General features: G+C 36.5%; 1 protein-coding gene, 1 non-coding gene and 1 pseudogene across 2 annotated transcripts; 1 reads left to right on the plus strand and 2 right to left on the minus strand.

Annotated features, from left to right (window-relative positions):
- Nucleotides 1-814: 814 nt before the first annotated feature.
- On the minus strand, nucleotides 815-1,756 carry LOC130845766 (olfactory receptor 4F3/4F16/4F29-like). Its single transcript, XM_057723471.1, has one exon. It carries the CDS (start codon nucleotides 1,754-1,756, stop codon nucleotides 815-817), a length of 942 nt encoding a protein of 313 aa, XP_057579454.1.
- Nucleotides 1,757-11,388: 9,632 nt separating this feature from the next.
- On the minus strand, nucleotides 11,389-11,495 carry LOC130847662 (U6 spliceosomal RNA). The gene has a single exon (XR_009052408.1). It is a non-coding gene; the product is annotated as a U6 spliceosomal RNA (small nuclear RNA).
- A 1,230-nt stretch (nucleotides 11,496-12,725) lies between these two features.
- On the plus strand, nucleotides 12,726-13,047 carry LOC130846318 (60S ribosomal protein L37-like; annotated as a pseudogene).
- Nucleotides 13,048-18,259: the final 5,212 nt, after the last annotated feature.

Genomic DNA, 18,259 nt, shown 5'->3' on the forward strand with positions numbered 1-18,259 from the left:
TTTTTTTAAACTTAGGAATGCTTTACCACCAAATACTGTATTGAACGAAGACTAGAATTTGGTTTTCTCTGTTAGAATGACATGACAAATTTATCTTGATGTATTTGTTTTGCTCTTGACTAAAAGCAGTAAATGTTATTCTTTACCTATGTGTAATTTTCCTGCTTATCAGAGATTCTTTAGCTCAAAAAAAAATAACTTTTTGTACCTTATGCTGACTTTACATGCTCCATTACTTTAAAAGTATAGTTAACTGACTATGAAAGAAGTAATGTTTCTTCTACTATTTATTTTAAATATATTTGCTCTGATTAATAGGTAGTTATCCTATGATCATTTTTGTTTTCAGATGCCTATACTACCTACACTACTGTTCTGGCTTGATTTGTGTCCACCAAACAGACATGTTGAAATCCTAAGGCCCAATATCTGTGAATGTGACCACACTTGGAAATAGGGTGTTTGCAAATGTAATCAAGGTAAAATGAAGTTATCCCGAATTAGGGTAGATTGGCAGATAACTCTCCCTGTCCTGAAGGCCCTAAAGAAGTGTTCCCTCTCAGGTATTTCTAAAAATTCCTTCTTATAAACAATATCACTTAGGAATTTAGGCCCAAGATTTCTGTAAACTTTGATTTAAAATACTTTATAAGTAACTTTCTTTTCAAAAATGTGTCCCTCCTTCCTAAGTGAAAGACAAAATGGACTCAATATCTTTGTGCTATCAAATCAATTTGGGACAAACAAGAGCCTCTGAGTTTGTACATCAATAATGAACATCGGTAATCAACAAGAACTCTTCACAAAACAGTCATCATTTAGGAGATCTCCTGTAACTCACTAGCTGTCTGCTTACTCTCCTCATTGCAACCCTCATTTCGTGATTCCTGAATGTGTAAATAATAGGATTCAGGAAAGGAGTGAGAACTGCATCAAAGATGGCCAAAAACTTATCCAGATGTGTGGAGGGAAATGGCCATATATAGAAAAACATCAAAGGACCAAAGAACAAGACTACCACAGTGATGTGAGCTGAAAGTGTGGACAGAGCCTTGGATGAACCTGCTGAAGAGTGTTTCTGAACAGTGAGAATGATGATGATATAGGAAATGATCAGAATGAAGAAGGAGCCAACAGAGATGAGTCCGCTGTTGGCTGTGACCATGAACTCTAGCTGATCTGTGTCTATGCAGGCAAGTTTGATCAACCGAGGAAGGTCACAGTAAAAGCTGTCCAAGGCATTAGGGCCACAGAAGGGTAGGTTTACCACGAAGGCCAGTTGAACCGTGGCGTGGATAAGGCCAATCATCCGGGCAGCCACTATAAAGAAGACGCACGTCCTTGGGCTCATGATGGTCAGATAATGGAGAGGCTTACATATGGCAACGTATCTGTCAAAGGCCATGGCTATGAGCAGCACCATCTCCACACCACCAATGAGGTGGATGAAGAAGATCTGGGTGACACAGCCTCTAAAGGAGATGACATTACGCTTTCTGAAAAGGTCATAAAGCATCTTGGGAGAAAAGATAGAAGAAACACCCATGTCAATGAAGGAGAGGTTGGCCAACAGAAAGTACATGGGGGAGTGTAAGTGAGGGTCAGAAGTCACAGTGAGCATAATGAGGGAGTTTCCCATCATGCTTGTCACGTATAAACTAGAGGAGAACACAAAGAGGAGAAGCTGGACCTCCCATGAATTGGTGATTCCCAGGAACACAAACTCTGACACCACAGAGTGATTTGCTCCATCCATGGGCTTTGTTAGCAGTGCTACCTGAGGGAGAACAATAGGAAAAATGTAAATTATGATAATTATGTTAATAAATTAGAAGAGAAGCCAAATTTATGAAAGTCTGTTTCTACTTTAGCTTGAAAGCTACCTCACAGACTTTGCACTGTGATCACACAGAAAAATCAGGAGCTGTCATGTGGAGCTTTTCTCTACCACTAAGTTGTCTGTCCATTTAATACCGTCTGTTTCCTTTCAGGCTGAATGCCCTGATATTACTCATGAGATACTAGATGGTCAACAGGAGTAACAGTATTCAACCCCAAACCTTTCGACTTTGGGTTCAAAACTAATATGATCTGCCCCAGTCATATAGAACTAATCACTATTGCAATCTCTCAAGCCTATAAACCTTCCTCTGCCCCACCTATGGGAACATTTCATCTTCAATATTACTTAAATGTTTACCACATCTATGAAGTCTTGTTTTATTATTACTAGCATTTATTTTACTATCCCTTGTATTATACTGAACTGAGTACAGTTCTAACTCACCAAGCAGACTGTAAAATTCTTGAAGGCTGAGATTATGAACATTCATATTTGAACTACTTGAAGCAAAGGAAAAGTGGTCCACACAGAGAGATGCAGGTCCATGAACTATCTGTTACCAGTTTATATCATATGTGGTACAGAGATTGTGAATATTTAGAAACGTCTCTAGCAATTTGACGTTACAGTGGCACTGAAGTTTCTGCTTTGTGTTTTACCAAAATACTAGTCCATGAAAGACTACAAATTTAAAAAAAACAAAAAAAAAGCTATCCTTCAACACAAGTAATTTGAGAAACGTTGCTTTAAGGTACTGACACTTGATCTGAAAAACTTAAAATTATGAAGTGCATAATGTAGTAGACACCACTTTTACAAATCTGTATATGAGGACTTATCATATTACCCTATAATTTTTTGCTCTTATTTAGAGATACATCATAGCTTAGCAAAAGGAATATGTGTTGAATTTATATTACCAAGATTTATATTAATGTTAAACCACTTGATCATGGGCAAGTTACTTAAATTCTTTCAGCTTCACTCAGTTTGTCTATGAAATTGTAATTAATAAAATGATTGATGCATCTTAATCATATGGCTATGTTAAGTATTCAGTAAACATCATGTTTACCTCTCTTTATTTCACTTGCCCATCAGTAATGTTAAGTCTAATTCTCTATTTAAGTTACCCTAACAGCACTCAATATGTGAGGCATAATGAATGAATGAATAAGAAAATAAAACACTATTGAGCAACAGGGAGCATCAAACTCTCATGTCAGACTATATATTTCAATAAATAATTATGATGAATATAATATTTACACTAACTTTTTTATATTTTTTAAATTGGTATATAGTTCTTTACAATGTTGTGTTAGTTTCTGCTGTACAACAAACTATCAGCTATATGCATACACATATCTCTTCCCTCTTGGACCTCCCTCTCACCCACCTCCCCACCCACCCATCTAGGTCACCACAGAGCACCGAGCTGAGCTCCCTGTGCTATACAGCAAGTTCCCACTCACTAATTTACACATGGCAGTGCACATACGTCAATCCCAATCTCCCAGTTCATGCCACCCTCCTCCCCACTGCTATGCCCACATGTCCAATCCCTATGTCTGCGTCTCTATTTGTCCTACAAATAGGTTCATCTGTACCATTTTTCTAGATTCCACATACATGTGTTAATATACGATATTTGTTTTTCTCTTTCTGGCTTACTTCACTCTGAGTGACAGACTCTTAAGTCCATCCATGTCTCTACAAATGGCCCAATTTCATTTTTTTTTTTATGGCTGGGTAATATTCCATTGTATATTCACATTTTTTTAGTGATAGAAGTTAAACTCTCTTCTTGTATGTTTAACTGATTTCCTCTCAAAGAACACTGTATTTCTTACTAGTACTCTCCACAAATGTAATTTATTATTTATTCAATTTCTCCTTTCCAACTATTCTGCAAGCCCCATAAAGTTAAGGATCACATCTGTCTTCTTCAATCCAATGTCTCAAAAATCTACAATCACAAATAATTTTTTGCTGAAAGGGTGAAAAATATGTACAGTTGACACTTGAACAACATGATTCTGAACAGTCCAAGTCTGCATATATGTGGATTTTTGCAATAAATTTATGAAAATATACATGTAGAACATTGTGTGCATGACTTGTATTGAAGTGGATAGCCTATCCTTATATAGACATTAGGTGAGTAATCTTTAATATAAAATTAATCATTAGTTAGTTTTATTACTCTTTAATAACTGCTTTCAAAAATTACCTTACCATACAGTATGCCTCTATTTCTCTCTCTCAATTGCAGAAATTGTGTATCAGCCTATAGTCACAGATAAGTGGTTTTTCAAAAATAAAACAATGTTTCCAACACTGTTATGAATATGGTTGCAATTCTATATGCCATAAAAATTTTATAATGATTTATTCACTATTGTATAGGCAAGGCTACCATGAAACAATTGTGTCAATTACCCTAAGCTACCATAAAGCAATTATATTGCTGCTTCTTTGTTAACAATACATAAATTGTTATAACTATGATTAAATACGAATTTCTTTTTCACATTAACTTTTCATTTTTGATGTGTAGGGTTAGTAATACTTGTAAAATCTATAGGGTTTGGTATCCTATAAGACACATAGATGTAGGTGCTGACAGACAGATGAATTACCTTGTAAACTGATGATGTGAAGTTACAGTACTACAAATATATTTTCTCTTACTTATGATTTTCTTAATATTTTCTTTCTCTAAGTTACTTTATTGTTAAGTATAGTATATGATATATGTCACATACAAACTATGTGTTAATCCACTGTTTATATTATTAGTAAGCCTTCCAGTGAACAATAAATAATTAGTAGTTAAATTGGGAGGAGACAAGTTATACATGTATTTTCTACTGCCCAGGGGGTTGGTGCCCCTAACTCCATGTTTTTCAAGACCAAATGTGTTTGCTTGTGTTAAACACTGACCACGTGAGTAAAGAGGGAAAGATCAAGGGTCTGGGGAATTCAGGAAAGTGAAAATTTGTCTGGAGGAAAACCAAAAGTAGGAATAAGACTAAAAGGAAGTCTTCAAACTAGTCAAAGAGACTGAAATCAGTGAGGTCAACTTGGGGACCTACTGATAAATTCAGTATCCTTTATTTACAAAAATCACGGGTCATTATAGATCAGGAAATAAATACCCAAATATGTTAAATAAATTGACCAAAACTGTAAGTTTACTTAGTGTTAGCGCTTATACTAGAACCCAAATCTACTGACTCCAAGATCAGTCCCCTCCCAATTTTCTGCTTTATTTTTTTCTTTATTCATGACTTCCTGAGGATACAATCTGAACAAAAAAATGTAACAGGGTGATAGTAGAAATTATTGGGGGAAAGATAAGCTCCTATTAGACCTGATGACTGTCATTTAGTGTCATGCTGGTAACTGCTGCCTAGTTCTCCAGGATTAATCACCCCTGATAACTTTCTATCACTAATTAATGTACCTCAGTGTCCTGGGAAACTTGGCAGTTTGATAAAACATTTTTCTTGGTCTACTTGTTTAGGCAAGTACTCTTATTCAGAACAGGTTTTTTGGATGGACTCATGATATAAATGGCAGTTTAATTTGTTCCACTCAACCTCTCTATCTCCAGAGGGGCCTCAGACACCTAAAGAGGACCAGCATGACCGAACTACTTGGAAACCTCCATAAAGTTGCCTGTATTCAAGTTCTGCCTCCTGCATGAAATCACTCTTGATTCCTCCAATCTGTATAGTTTTCTGATTTCTAGTGTTTCATTTTTCACTACCTAAATGGATTTATAAGACAATTCTACCCATCATGTTTCTTTATAAGCTCCACAGTGCCCTGAAGAGTGCTAGAGGACATAACAGGTCTTCAGTAAAAAACCTTCAGTGCCCCATTCGACTCAAAGTATATTGAGGTTGCTCATCAATCTCAGTGTGGATGCAGGAACTCTAGACTCCTGGGACTTTATATTAAAGATAAACTATGTGCATGATTGCATCACTCTTTGAATTTGTCTCTATTTCAGCTCCTACAATATCTCATAGCAATTATTTTCATTATTTTTTAAAGAATCTGCATGGGATAGTAAATGAGTATAGGCTACAGTATCTGAAAAACCATACTTCATATTCTGTTACCTAATAACTTGGTGATCGTGGGTAATATCCATTTCATCCCTGAGCCCTTTTCCCAACAGTTAATTCCTTCTTTTTAATGCCCCTGGTAATGGAAAAAACATGTATGTCCACAATGAGGTCATATATAAGTAAATTACTATAAATTGATGGAATGTAATAAATTATTTGGAAAGGAAACAATTGTATTTATAGTTGTCATCATGAAAAAACCTCAAAAATGTAATATTAAATTAAAAACATCAAATGTTAAGATAATACATGTATGTGCTTCCTTGGTGGTACAGTGGTAAAGAATCTGCCTGCCAATGCAGGCGACACGGGTTCAAGCCCTGGTCCAGAAAGATCCCACGTGCTGCGGAACAACTAAGCCCGTGAGCCACAACTACTGAGTGCACGTGCCGCAACTACTGAAGCCTGTGCGCCTACAGCCCGAGCTCTGCAACAAGAGAAGCCACGGTAATAAGAAGCCCCCACACCTCAATGAAGAGTAGCCCCCGCTCTCCACAACTACAGAAAGCCCACACACAGCAACAAAGACCCAATGCAGCCAATAAATATAAATAAATAAAAAAAATTATTAAAGAAAAGATTTAAGGGGAAAATATTTTTAAATAAATAAATAAAATTAGTAAAGAAAATATTTGATGAAAATATCTTTAAATAAATAAAATAATACATGTAAAATGATATAATTTGAATTTCAAAAAACAATAATTATTAAATAGTATTAAATATATATAAATTTTTATATGTATATATATTTATATTAGAATTATAAAAGTTTGAAGAAGCAGACTATTCAACAACTTCAGAACAGTGATTTTCTCTGGCTAGGCAAAAAGAGGAATCTTACAGGAGAAGTAAATTCAATTTTATTTTTAATAATTTACTACCAAAAAAATCTGATAGAAAAATAATAAATGTTCATTGTTAAATATTCAACAATGCCAATCGTACAGTTTTGGGTACTTTCTAAAGTGGTGAAATATGTCAGAATTTCTTTTTTATTTTAATGCATCTGCCATGTATCTGCTCCTTTCTCTTCTCCCTGCCCCTACCTCCATCAGTTCTCACTAGATCTACTGTGAAATCTCATCAAGATCCTCTCGTTCAACTGTTTTTGCCTTTCCAACAAAAATCCAGCAGCTTTCAAAACAGACTGAATGATAGTGTTGATAATTTAACGAGTCCTTTTTTGCTTCCAGATGAATCTCAAACTCCTAACAGAGCAATCAAAGCTGCTTGAATCTGATTCTTTTTAACCTTATTTTGCAACTTATTTTTCCTACTTCCTTTCTTGCACCTCATGATCCGTCATCACCTGTTTATTACCTGACAAGGTCTCACACCCTACGTACCTTTAAATATACTGGTCCTTCTTCCCCAACTCACCTTCCACCTTTCCACCATTTCCACCCACTGCTCTTCTCTCTGGAAGAGAAGTATAATCCACACCTCAACATAAACACATGCTATAATATTTAGACTCGCTTTCCTACAACCTCTTCACAGTATAAGCAGATTCATACCTTCTTTGTCTATGTTTCTATTCATAGCACTTCATTCATGCTCCAAAGCATCACTTATCATGTTACATTATAGTTAGTTATATATGTAAGTGGATTGAGGGGATGAATTGCGTTTATTCTTTTTCATAACCTCAACTGCTAACACATGCTTAGAATAAAAAAGGAAGGAGGAAGACACTAAAAATATTGCCTCCATCAAATATAGGCTAAAGGTTTCATTGAGGTGGAAATTATGATCTAAACTTAACAAAGGTAGCCTCCAATATGGGAAAATCAGATTGCAATTCATATAGTAATAGATATAGTAGATTATGCATAATATAACAATTCAGCAAAGACATAAGAGGGCCTAACCAGGTGATTGAGAAAATATGGATGATTATGTAACTAAGAAGATGGATAAAAAGACTGAGAGGAGTTCTGAAGGGACCAAAAAAAAAAAACCAGAAAAATGGAAATTATAAAAGTGAAGAAGAATTAAGGAAAAAGAAGTAAACTGTGTCAAAATGAAAAGTAAAAAGGAAGAGGAGCTAAGGAAAGTATGTGTATAATGACAAAGAGAAAAGAAAAGGCCTATTATAAATTAAGAGGTAGTTTATGGGATGTGATTTTCATTACTTTCTGGATCCACTTTTCAGAAATTTTATAATCATAACTTATAACGCTGTGCCTTTTAAGTACTCATTCTCTTGGAAGACTTTCTCCATAAACCTTATCAGTTATACACATTGAGTTGTAAGTTTATTTGCCCTTTGGGTCTCAGTACCTTCCACTACATAAGAACTGGGAATTTGAGGAAAAATGATTTTACAGGGGAGGGAAGTATTGATATGGAACCTAACAGAACAACACTGACTGTACTTTATTACCCTGGAATTGCGGAGGAGGAGAATCACTCATATAACCATCACTGACAACAGAGGGCTGACTCCCAACAGTATAGTCATGTCACTTTTCATAATGTCTTTCACTTTAACACTGCGGGATTCTGTTAAATTCAAGGTCAGTTTACCTTATTCAACATGTCAGTACCCTTTTCACAATTATGCTCCATTAATGGTCCATTTGTTACGCCAGAGGCTACCTATGTTGCTTTAGGATACCACTCACAAACTTAAAGATATGCCTCCTGTCCGTAGCTGTTCCAAAACAGAATCATGTATGACACCATAGCTACTCTCCTTAATGTTAAATTTATTCTCATTCTTCTATTTTACCTGTACAAAGAAAAGAGAATCCTCATAGAGTCTTAGATTTTCTTGAGTTCTCTAACACAAAATTCCATAAAATCTTACCACATGTGGAAACAAAGGTTATTAACAGCTCTAGAGGACCATGACCAAGTGATACTGCAAAGACTGGAATTTATAAGGAGTTCATGGATCAAGAGACTTTACCCCTAGGGACCTATTTGGTTTGGCCAGAACAAAGGTCCAAAAGACTCATAAGACACTAGAGGAAATTCCCTTGTGGTCCAGTGGTTAGGACTTGGCACTTTCACCACTGTGGCCCAGGGTTCAGTCCCTAGTCAGTGAGGTAAGATCCCACAAGCTGCACAGTGCAGCCAAAAAAAAAAAAAAAATAGACACTAGAGATGAAGAGGAAACAACATATTTATGTTTATCAACATTTAAGGATAGAACACACTGTGCTCAGGATTTTGTTACCTTGATTTATAACCTTCAAATATTTCAATATATGGTTTATGGGCTTCCATTTTTAGTGTTTCCCTAGTCCCCACAATTGGCAGAGGCAAGCCCTTTTCCATTGATTGATTCGGTGATATGAAGAGCTCAAAGTTGTCAGAGACTAGTCTCAGCTGTGTTCCCTTTGGAACATTCTTCCTGGGGCACTTGGACCTCTGAACCTACTAAACCAAAGTTTACAATAATAAAAAGCATAAATTTCCATAGTGAATAATTTGGTCCTATTGTTAAAGTGACTTCTGCACGTTGGGTTCACATGTGCTGGGTGTAGGATGGATGGCAATATATAGTGGCCATTGGTTTAAGGTATGTAGTGCATCAAATAGGCAGTGTCCTGAACTTTCAAGTTGTTCACCCTCCAGTTGACACGAAATGTGACCCATTTATCAGACCATTCTACCACTCCATCAGTGACATGTTTCTGGATTATTGAGCATGAGTAAGTCTGGTGAATTCTAGGGGCATGAGCCTGTTGTGACACTTTACTTTCAATAAAAATGTGTCCAGAGCCAAAGCTGCATGGGACACCAAAGAAAAGGTGTTCTGTTAGTCCATAATGGTAGTGCTAGCAGAAGCACCATTGTTGGGAAAGAAAAATCAGTACCCAGAATAAATTTATATCACTATGAATGTAAGTCTCTAATCCTTCCAGAACAGGTGGACAGTGAGTCTCCTGGGAGTATGGTAAGGTGTGGCACCATCCAGGGTCCTAAGGCTTTACTTTTGCATTGCCAGCTTGGGCACTCAGTCATAATGGTAGCCAGATCACCCACAGTGAGGGGAAATTCTTGTTGCTGTGTCTATGCAGAGACTTCAATTATGCTTCTATAGCCACTCTTTAGAGCCAATTAAGAAAGAAGAGTATGTGGTATCAATGATGCACTACTAGCCTAAGGAAAAGAGGCTGATGTACATCACAGAGGCAAGTCATCTTGTTCCTGTATAGTGAATACTCTCTAATAGATTTTTACATGGGCATTCTCTCTGTCCTCTCTGAAAAGTCCATCCACATAACTCCCCCTAGTCTCCATCTCAAGAAATTTATACACTTGTTCTTTCTTAGGTCTTAAACAAAACAACCATTGGCCCTGTCCACAAATTAGTAAGATCTGTACCACAGGCCATCTTTCCTTCCCTGGGATGGGTACAACTACAGTATTCCCTGACTGGGGGGAAGGGCAAAATGGCAGCAGAGGAAGACCCTGAGCTCTTCTCCTCCCACAGACACACTGAATTTATACCTACAAATAGAGAAATTATTGCTGAAGATCTGAAGGCTGATTGAATACCTATTGCACACAGTTAGTCTACATAAGAACAGGTAGGAATGATGCAACATGATACCCAAGGGAACCCCACAACCATCATGGCAACTTGCTGCAGGGAGAGATGTAGCTAAGGGGCAGAATACAGACTCACCCGCTGTTAGACACAGTGAAAAACAGCAGTTTAAAGGGCACCTAGACGGTACAGGGAAAAATCCATTTAGAAACCTTAGATCATCTGTCAAACAATCAGGGAACTATGAAGCCCTCTTGGAGGACAGAAGTGCTAACAAGCCCCATTTTTGACCGCCCACCTGGTGACTCCCTAGTCTGTACCTCTTCAATCCCCAGTCTTCCCTCCAAGATGGCTTCAGGTAAAGCACTCCCTAAGCACTGCTCCCAGCCCAAATTCTAGCACTCCAATTCAACTGCCAAAGCCCCAAGGCCAAAGCAATCAACTCAGAGGGTGCTCCTAGAAAAGGCCACTCTTTCAAGACCAGGAGAGGTAGCTGTTTCATCTCATTCACAGAAACAAGAATCATTGTGAAACAAAATGAGAAGACAGGAGAATATGTTCCAAATAAAAGAACAAAATAAAACAGCAGAAAAACACCTAATGAAATGGAGCTAAATAATTTATCTGATAAAGAGTTTTTTGTTTTTGTTTTTTTTTTATTATTTTTTTTTGGGGGGGTACACCAGGTTCAATCATCTGTTTTTACACACATATCCCCGTATTCCCTCCCTTCCTTGACTCCCCCCCACCTCGAGTCCCCCCCACCCTCCCCGCCCCAGTCCTCTAAGGCATCTTCCATCCTCAAGTTGGACTCCCTTTGTTATACAACAACTTCCCACTGACTATTTTACAGTTGGTAGTATATATATGTCTGTGCTACTCTCTCGCTTCGTCTCAAAAATATGGAACGCTTCACGAATTTGCGTGTCATCCTTGCGCAGGGGCCATGCTAATCTTCTCTGTATCGTTCCAATTTTAGTATATGTGCTGCCGAAGCGAGCACTGATAAAGAGTTTTTAAAAAATTGTTATAAGCATGTTCATCAAACTCGAGAGAAGGAAGGAGGAACTCAGTGAGAACTTCAACAAGGACTTAGAAAATATAAGATAGAACCAATCACAACTGAGGAATTCAATAACAAACAAAAAGTAATGAGAGGGAATCAACAGAACACTAGATAATACAGAACAGATAAGCAATCTGGAGATGGAATAATGAAAGTCGCCCAATCAGAACAGAGAAAATAATTTTTTTTAATGATGAGAGTTTACGGGAACTCTGGGTCAATATCAAGGGTGTAACATTCACATTATAGGGGCCCAAGAAGGAAAAGAGAAGAGACAGAGAACTTCTCTGAGGAAATAATGGCCAAAAACCTCCCTACTCTGGGAAAGGAAATAGACATCAAGATACAGGAAGCACAGAGAGTCCCAAACAAGATAAACCCAAAGAGAACCACACCATGACATATTATAATTAAAATGGCATAAGTTAAAGAGCGAATCTTAAAGGCAGCAAGAGAGAAACTCTAACTACTCACACACAAAGGAAACCCCATAAGAATATAAGCTGATTTCTGAGCAAAAAATTTACAGGACAGAAGGCAGTGGAGGGATATATTTAAAGTGCTGAAAAAAAACAAAAAAACTTACACAACACTATTTCCCATAAGTCATAGCCATACTATTTTGGATCTGACTCATAATGCAAAGGAAATAAAAGCAAAAATAAACAAATGGGACCTTATTAAACTTAAAAGCTTTTTCACAGTAAAGGAAACCATCAACCAAACAAAAAGACAACCTACTGTAGGGAAGAAAATATTTGCAAAGCATGTGACCAATAAGAGGTTAATATCTAAAATATATATAGTAGCTCATACAACACATCAATTAAAAAAAAAAAAAACACTGATTTAAAAATGGATAGAAGACCCAAATAGACACTTTTCCAAAGAATACATACAGATGGCCAACAGGCACCTAAAAAAGATGCTCAATATGTTTAGTAAACAAAGAAATGCAGGTTAAAGCCACAATGAGATTATTACCTTGCACCTATCAGAATGGCTATTATTAAACAAATGTTGATGAGGATGTTGAGAAAAAGGGGACACTTGTACACTGTTGATGGAAATACAAATTGGTGCAACCACTGTGGAAAACACTATGGGTGTTCCTCAAAAATCTAGAAATAGTCTTCCAGCCTCTTTGGTCTCGGAGGCAGAAGCGAGATGACGAAGGGTACGCCATCGTTTGGAAAGCGTCGGAATAAGACGCACACGTGCCGCCGCTGTGGCTCTAAAGCCTACCACCTCCTTAAGTCCACCTGTGGCAAATGTGGCTACCCGGCCAAGTGAAAGAGAAAGTATAACTGGAGTGCTAAAGCTAAGAGACGAAATACCACCGGGACTGGTTGAATGAGGCACCTAAAAATTGTATACTGCAGATTCAGGCATGGACTCTGTGAAGGAACAACACCTAAACCCAAGAGGGCAGCTGTTGCAGCATTCAGTTCATCTTAAGGATTGCAGTGATTTTAGTCGGGCAATAAACGTTCTGGTTTAAAAAAAAAATCTAAAAATAGAACTACCATATGATCCAGCCATTCAACTCCTGAGTATGTATCTAAAGAAAATAAAAACCATAATTTGAAAAGATACCTGCACACCAGTACTCATAACAGCATTATTTGCAATAGCCAAGATATGCAAGCAAAGAAAGTTTCCATCAGCAGGTGAATGTATAAAGAAGATATGATACACACACACACACACACACACACACACACACACAGACCAATGTTTCGATATTCAAAATTATTTTTAAATTGTTCAAAGAATATCCACTAATTACTGTATTTGACGAAAAAGCAGGTCTTAAAATTCTGAAGGATGTTAAATGTTAAGCTGAAGTGGATACACTGTACTCAGAAGTATAACTCAGATTATACACATAATTTTATATTTTTTCTAATTTTTTTTATTGTTTTATTTTTTATTTATTTATTTATTTATTTATTTTATTGGCTGTGTTGGGTCTTTTTTGCTGTGCAAGGGCTTTCTTTAGTTGTGGTGAGTGGAGGCTACTCTTCATTGTGGTGCGCGGGCTCCTCATTGCCCTGGCTTCTCTTGTTGCAGAGCACGGGCTCTAAGTTCATGGGCTTCAGTAGTTGCAGCACATGGGCTCAATAGTTGTGGCTCATGGGCTCTAAAGCACAGGCTCAACAGTTGTGGTGCACGGGCTTAGTTGCTCTGCAGCATGTGGGATCTTCCTGGAGCAGGGATCGAACCTGTGTCCCCTGCATTGGCAGGTGGATTCTTAACCACTGCGCCACCTAGGAAGCCCCTATATTTTCTAATTTTAAATGCTTAATTTTTACTCTATACTGGTAAGAGCAAGAAGATCCATAGCTGTTTTCCCAAAAAAAAATATCAAATCAGTCTGAATTGTCCAAGAATTTGTTTGATTATATGAATTTCGATCATGTAAAAATGCTTTTGAGCTAGTAATTTCTAGGAGAATTTTTTCTGAGAAAGCTAGCACATTTAAAACAGTAGGACTTCCCTGGTGGTACAGTGGTTAAGAATCCGCCTGACAATGCAGAGGACATGGGTTCGATCCCCGGTCTGGGAAGATCCCACATGCCACGGAGCTACTGAGCCCACGTGCTGTAACTACTGCAGCCCACTTGCCAAGAGCCCATGCTCTACAACAAGAAAAGCCACTACGCTAAGAAAAGCCACCACACTAAGAAGCCCGCGCACAGCAACGAAGACCCAACGTAGCCATAAGTAAGTAAATAAATAAATAAATAAATAAATAACAGTAGAAGTCAGTTAAAAGACTTTTTTAGAATATGGGTTTATTAGAGTCATATCAGCATTAGTAATCCCTATAAACAATTCTTACAGAGCCTCTATTTTTAGAGGCTTTGTATAAAAGTTATCAATATCTCCTTGATGTGGGAAAATATTTCACATTCACATAGTGAGAGTAAAACATGTCTTAAATAGAGAAACGGCTTCACATAAAGCTCTCAGGTTCAGTTTTACAACCTCACCTATAGATCAAAAGTAGAATCAGATTTACCAAGACATCAAAAGTAGAGACACATACAGACTTTGGATCTTTTTACTTCCAGTGAAAATGAGACATTTTTACACAGGCAAACAGATGAAATAACAAATTAGCAAACCAAATTCTCCATCATTTCCCATCTGATAGATGATAGGTTCTATACTGGTTTGCCAGGGCTGTTACGACAAAGCACTACAAACTGGTTGTCTTACATGGAAGTTACTGTCTCACATTCTGGAGCCTAGACATTCAAAATCAAGGTGTTGACAGGGTTGTTTTTTTTTTTAATTAAAAAACATATTTACTAAGAATATAAAAATTAAGGAAATATAAGTCTTCATGGGAAAATACTGAGGTGCTTACATTAGTTTTGTTGTTGTTTTCTTTTTTCCTAATGACTTTTTTAAGAACTTTTATTGAGATATAATTGACATACAAATAAACTGCATATATTTAAAGTGTACAATTTGATATTTTTTTCTTATTAGTAATGTATATGTGGCAATCCCAATCTCCCAGTTCATCCCACCCCACCCCCACCCCCAGCTTTCCCCCCTTGGTGTCCATATGTTTGTTCTCTACATCTGTGCTTCTATTTCTGCCTTGCAAACCGGTTTACCTGTACCATTTTTCTAGATTAAGCATATATGCGTTAATATATGGCATTTGCTTTTCTCTTTCTGACTTACTTCACTTTCTATGATAGTCTCTAGGTCCACCCATATCTCTACAAATGTCCCAATTTCATTCCTTTTTGTGGCTGAGTAATATTCCATTGTATATATGTACTACATCTTCTTTATCCATTCATCTGTTGATGGACATTTAGGTTGCTTCTATGACCTGGCTATTGTAAATAGTGCTGCAATGAACATTGGGGTGCATGTGTCTTTTTGAATAATGGTTTTCTCTGGGTATATGCCCAGTAGTGGGATTGGTGGGTCATATGGTAATTCTATTTTTAGTTTTTCAAGGAACCTCCATACTGCTCTCCATAGTGGCTGTATCAATTTACATTCCCAATGGTCGGTTCATTTTGAGGACTGTGAGGGAGGGATCAGTTTTAGGTCTCTTTCCTTGTCTTGTAGATGGCTATCTTCTCCCTCTCTCTTCACATCATTTTCTTCTCTAATTAGCACTTTCATTTTCTTCAGATAAATACCCAGAAGTGGAATTGTTAGATCATATGGTAGTTCTATTTTTAATTTTTTGAGAAACCTCTTTACTGTTTTCCATATGAGCTGCAACAATTTACATTCCCACCAATACTGTACCAGGGTTTCCTTTTCTCCACATCCTCATCAACAGTGCTCTTTCTTATCTCTTTGATAATAGCCATTGTGATAGGTGTGAGGTCATATATCACTGAGATTTTTTTAAGAACTTTTATTGAGATATAATTGACATACAATAAACTGCATATATTTAAAGTGTACGATTTGATGTTTTTTTTCTTATTAGTAATGTATATATGGCAATCCCAATCTCCCAATTCATCCCACCCAAAGTCCCGCCCCCCACTTTCCCCCCTTGCTGTCCATATGTTTGTTCTCTACATATGTGTCTCTATCTCTGCCTTGCAAACCGGTTGATATGTACCATTTTTCTATATTCCATATATGTACGTTAATATATGATATTTGTTTTTCTCTATCATTGAGATTTTGATTTGCATTTCTCTGATAATTAGTGATGTTGAGCACCTTTTCATATGCTTGTTAGCCATCTGCAGACCTTTGAAAAAATGTTCAGATCCTCTGTCAATTTTTTAATCACATTGTTTGGTTTTTTTGTTTTTGCTATTAAGTTGTTTGAGTTTTTATATACTTTAGATATTAACTTATTTTCAGATTTGTGATTTGCAAATATTTTCTCCCATTCAGTATGTTGCATTTTTCATTTTATTTCTGTTTTTTTTTTCTGTGCAGAAGGTTTTTAGTTTGATGTAGTTCCAACTTGATCATTTTTGCTTTTGTTGCCCATGCTTTTGAAGTCAGATCCAACAACTCATAACCAAACTGATATCAAGGAGCTTATCACTTATGTTTTATTCTATGAGTTTCAGGTTTCAAGTCTTACAATTAAGTGTTGAATCCACTTTGAGCTTATTGTTGTATGTGGTATAAGATAGTAGTCTAGTTTTATTTTTTTGAATGTGGCTGTCTAGGTTTTCCACCATTTATTGAAGAAACTCTCCTTTCTCATTCTGTATGCTTGCCTCCTTTGTCTTAAATTATTTGACCACATATGCATGAGTTTATTTCTGGACTCTTTACTTTGTTCCATTGATCTATGTGTCTGTTTTTTTGCAAATACCATACTGTTTTGATTACTAGAATCTGTAATATAGTTTGAAATCAGGAAGCAAGATACCTCCAGCTTTGTTTTTCTTCTCAAGATTGCTTTGGCTATTTGAGGTCTCTTGTGGTTTCATACAAAGTTTAGGATTGTTTGTTCTAGTTCTGTGAAAAATGCCATTAGAATTTTGATAAGGATTTCATTAAATTTATAGATTGCTTTGAGTGATCTCATACCACATTTTCTTTATCCATTCATTTGTTAATGGATATTTGGGTTGTTTCTATAGCTTCACTATTGTGAATGATGCTACAGTGAATATGGAAGTGCATGTATCTTTTTGAGATCCTGATCTCAATTCTTTTGAATATACACTATGAAGTTGGATTGCTGGATCACATGATAATCCAATTGTGTTTCTATACACTAGCAGTGAACTATCCAAAAGGGAAATTAAGAAAGCAGACACATACCTAACAGCATCTGCAAGAATAAAATAGAGGTAAATTTAACCAAGGAGGTAAAAGACTTGTACACTTTCATTGATGAAAGAAATTAAAGCAGACTCGATAAATGGAAAGATATCCTATGACTGTGGATTAGAAGACTTTATACTGTTAAACTGTCCATACTACCCTATGTGATCCATAGATTTATTACAATCCCTATCACAATTCCAAAGATTTTTTAAATAGACAGAAAACAAATCCTGAAATTCATATGAAACTACATATGACCCAGAGAGCCAAAGCAGTATTGAGAAAACAAAACTAGAGGCATCATATGTTCATCTTTCAAAGTTTTTACAAACCTACGGTATGTAAAACTACAAAACACTATGATTCTGACATATATGACAGCATCTGCAAGAATAAAATAGAGATAAATTTATGATTCTGACATAAATGCAGACATATAAACCAATGGAACACACTGCAGAGCCCAGTAATAAACCAGCACATATATGGCCAACTGATCTTTGGCAAGTGACAAGAAACACAGCAGGGAAAGGGCAATCTCCTCAACAAATAATGTTAGGAAAAATGGATCCACATGCAAAAAAATGAAATTGGATTCTTATCTTACACCCTATATAAAAATCAATCAAATGTATTAATGACTTAAATGTAACAGCTGAATCTATAGAAGTCATAGAAGAAGTATAGGAGAAAAACTTCATGCCATTGGGTTTCACAATAATTTCTCTGATATGACACCAAAAGTACAGGCAACACAAGCACAAGCAAAATTTAGAAAAATTTGAACTACATCAAAGTAAGACTTCTGCACAGAGAAAAAAAGAGTCAAAAGGCAAACTATAGCATTGGAGAAAATATTTACAAACCATATATCTGATTAGGGATTAGTATCCAAAATATATAAGGAACTC

The sequence above is a fragment of the Hippopotamus amphibius genome, chromosome 2 (assembly GCF_030028045.1).
Source record: "Hippopotamus amphibius kiboko isolate mHipAmp2 chromosome 2, mHipAmp2.hap2, whole genome shotgun sequence".
NCBI lineage: Eukaryota > Metazoa > Chordata > Mammalia > Artiodactyla > Hippopotamidae > Hippopotamus > Hippopotamus amphibius.

Bases quoted from the DNA above. Each gene is read 5' to 3' on its own strand.
- LOC130845766 (XM_057723471.1), bottom strand. From the start codon at position 1,756: ATGGATGGAGCAAATCACTCTGTGGTGTCAGAGTTTGTGTTCCTGGGA.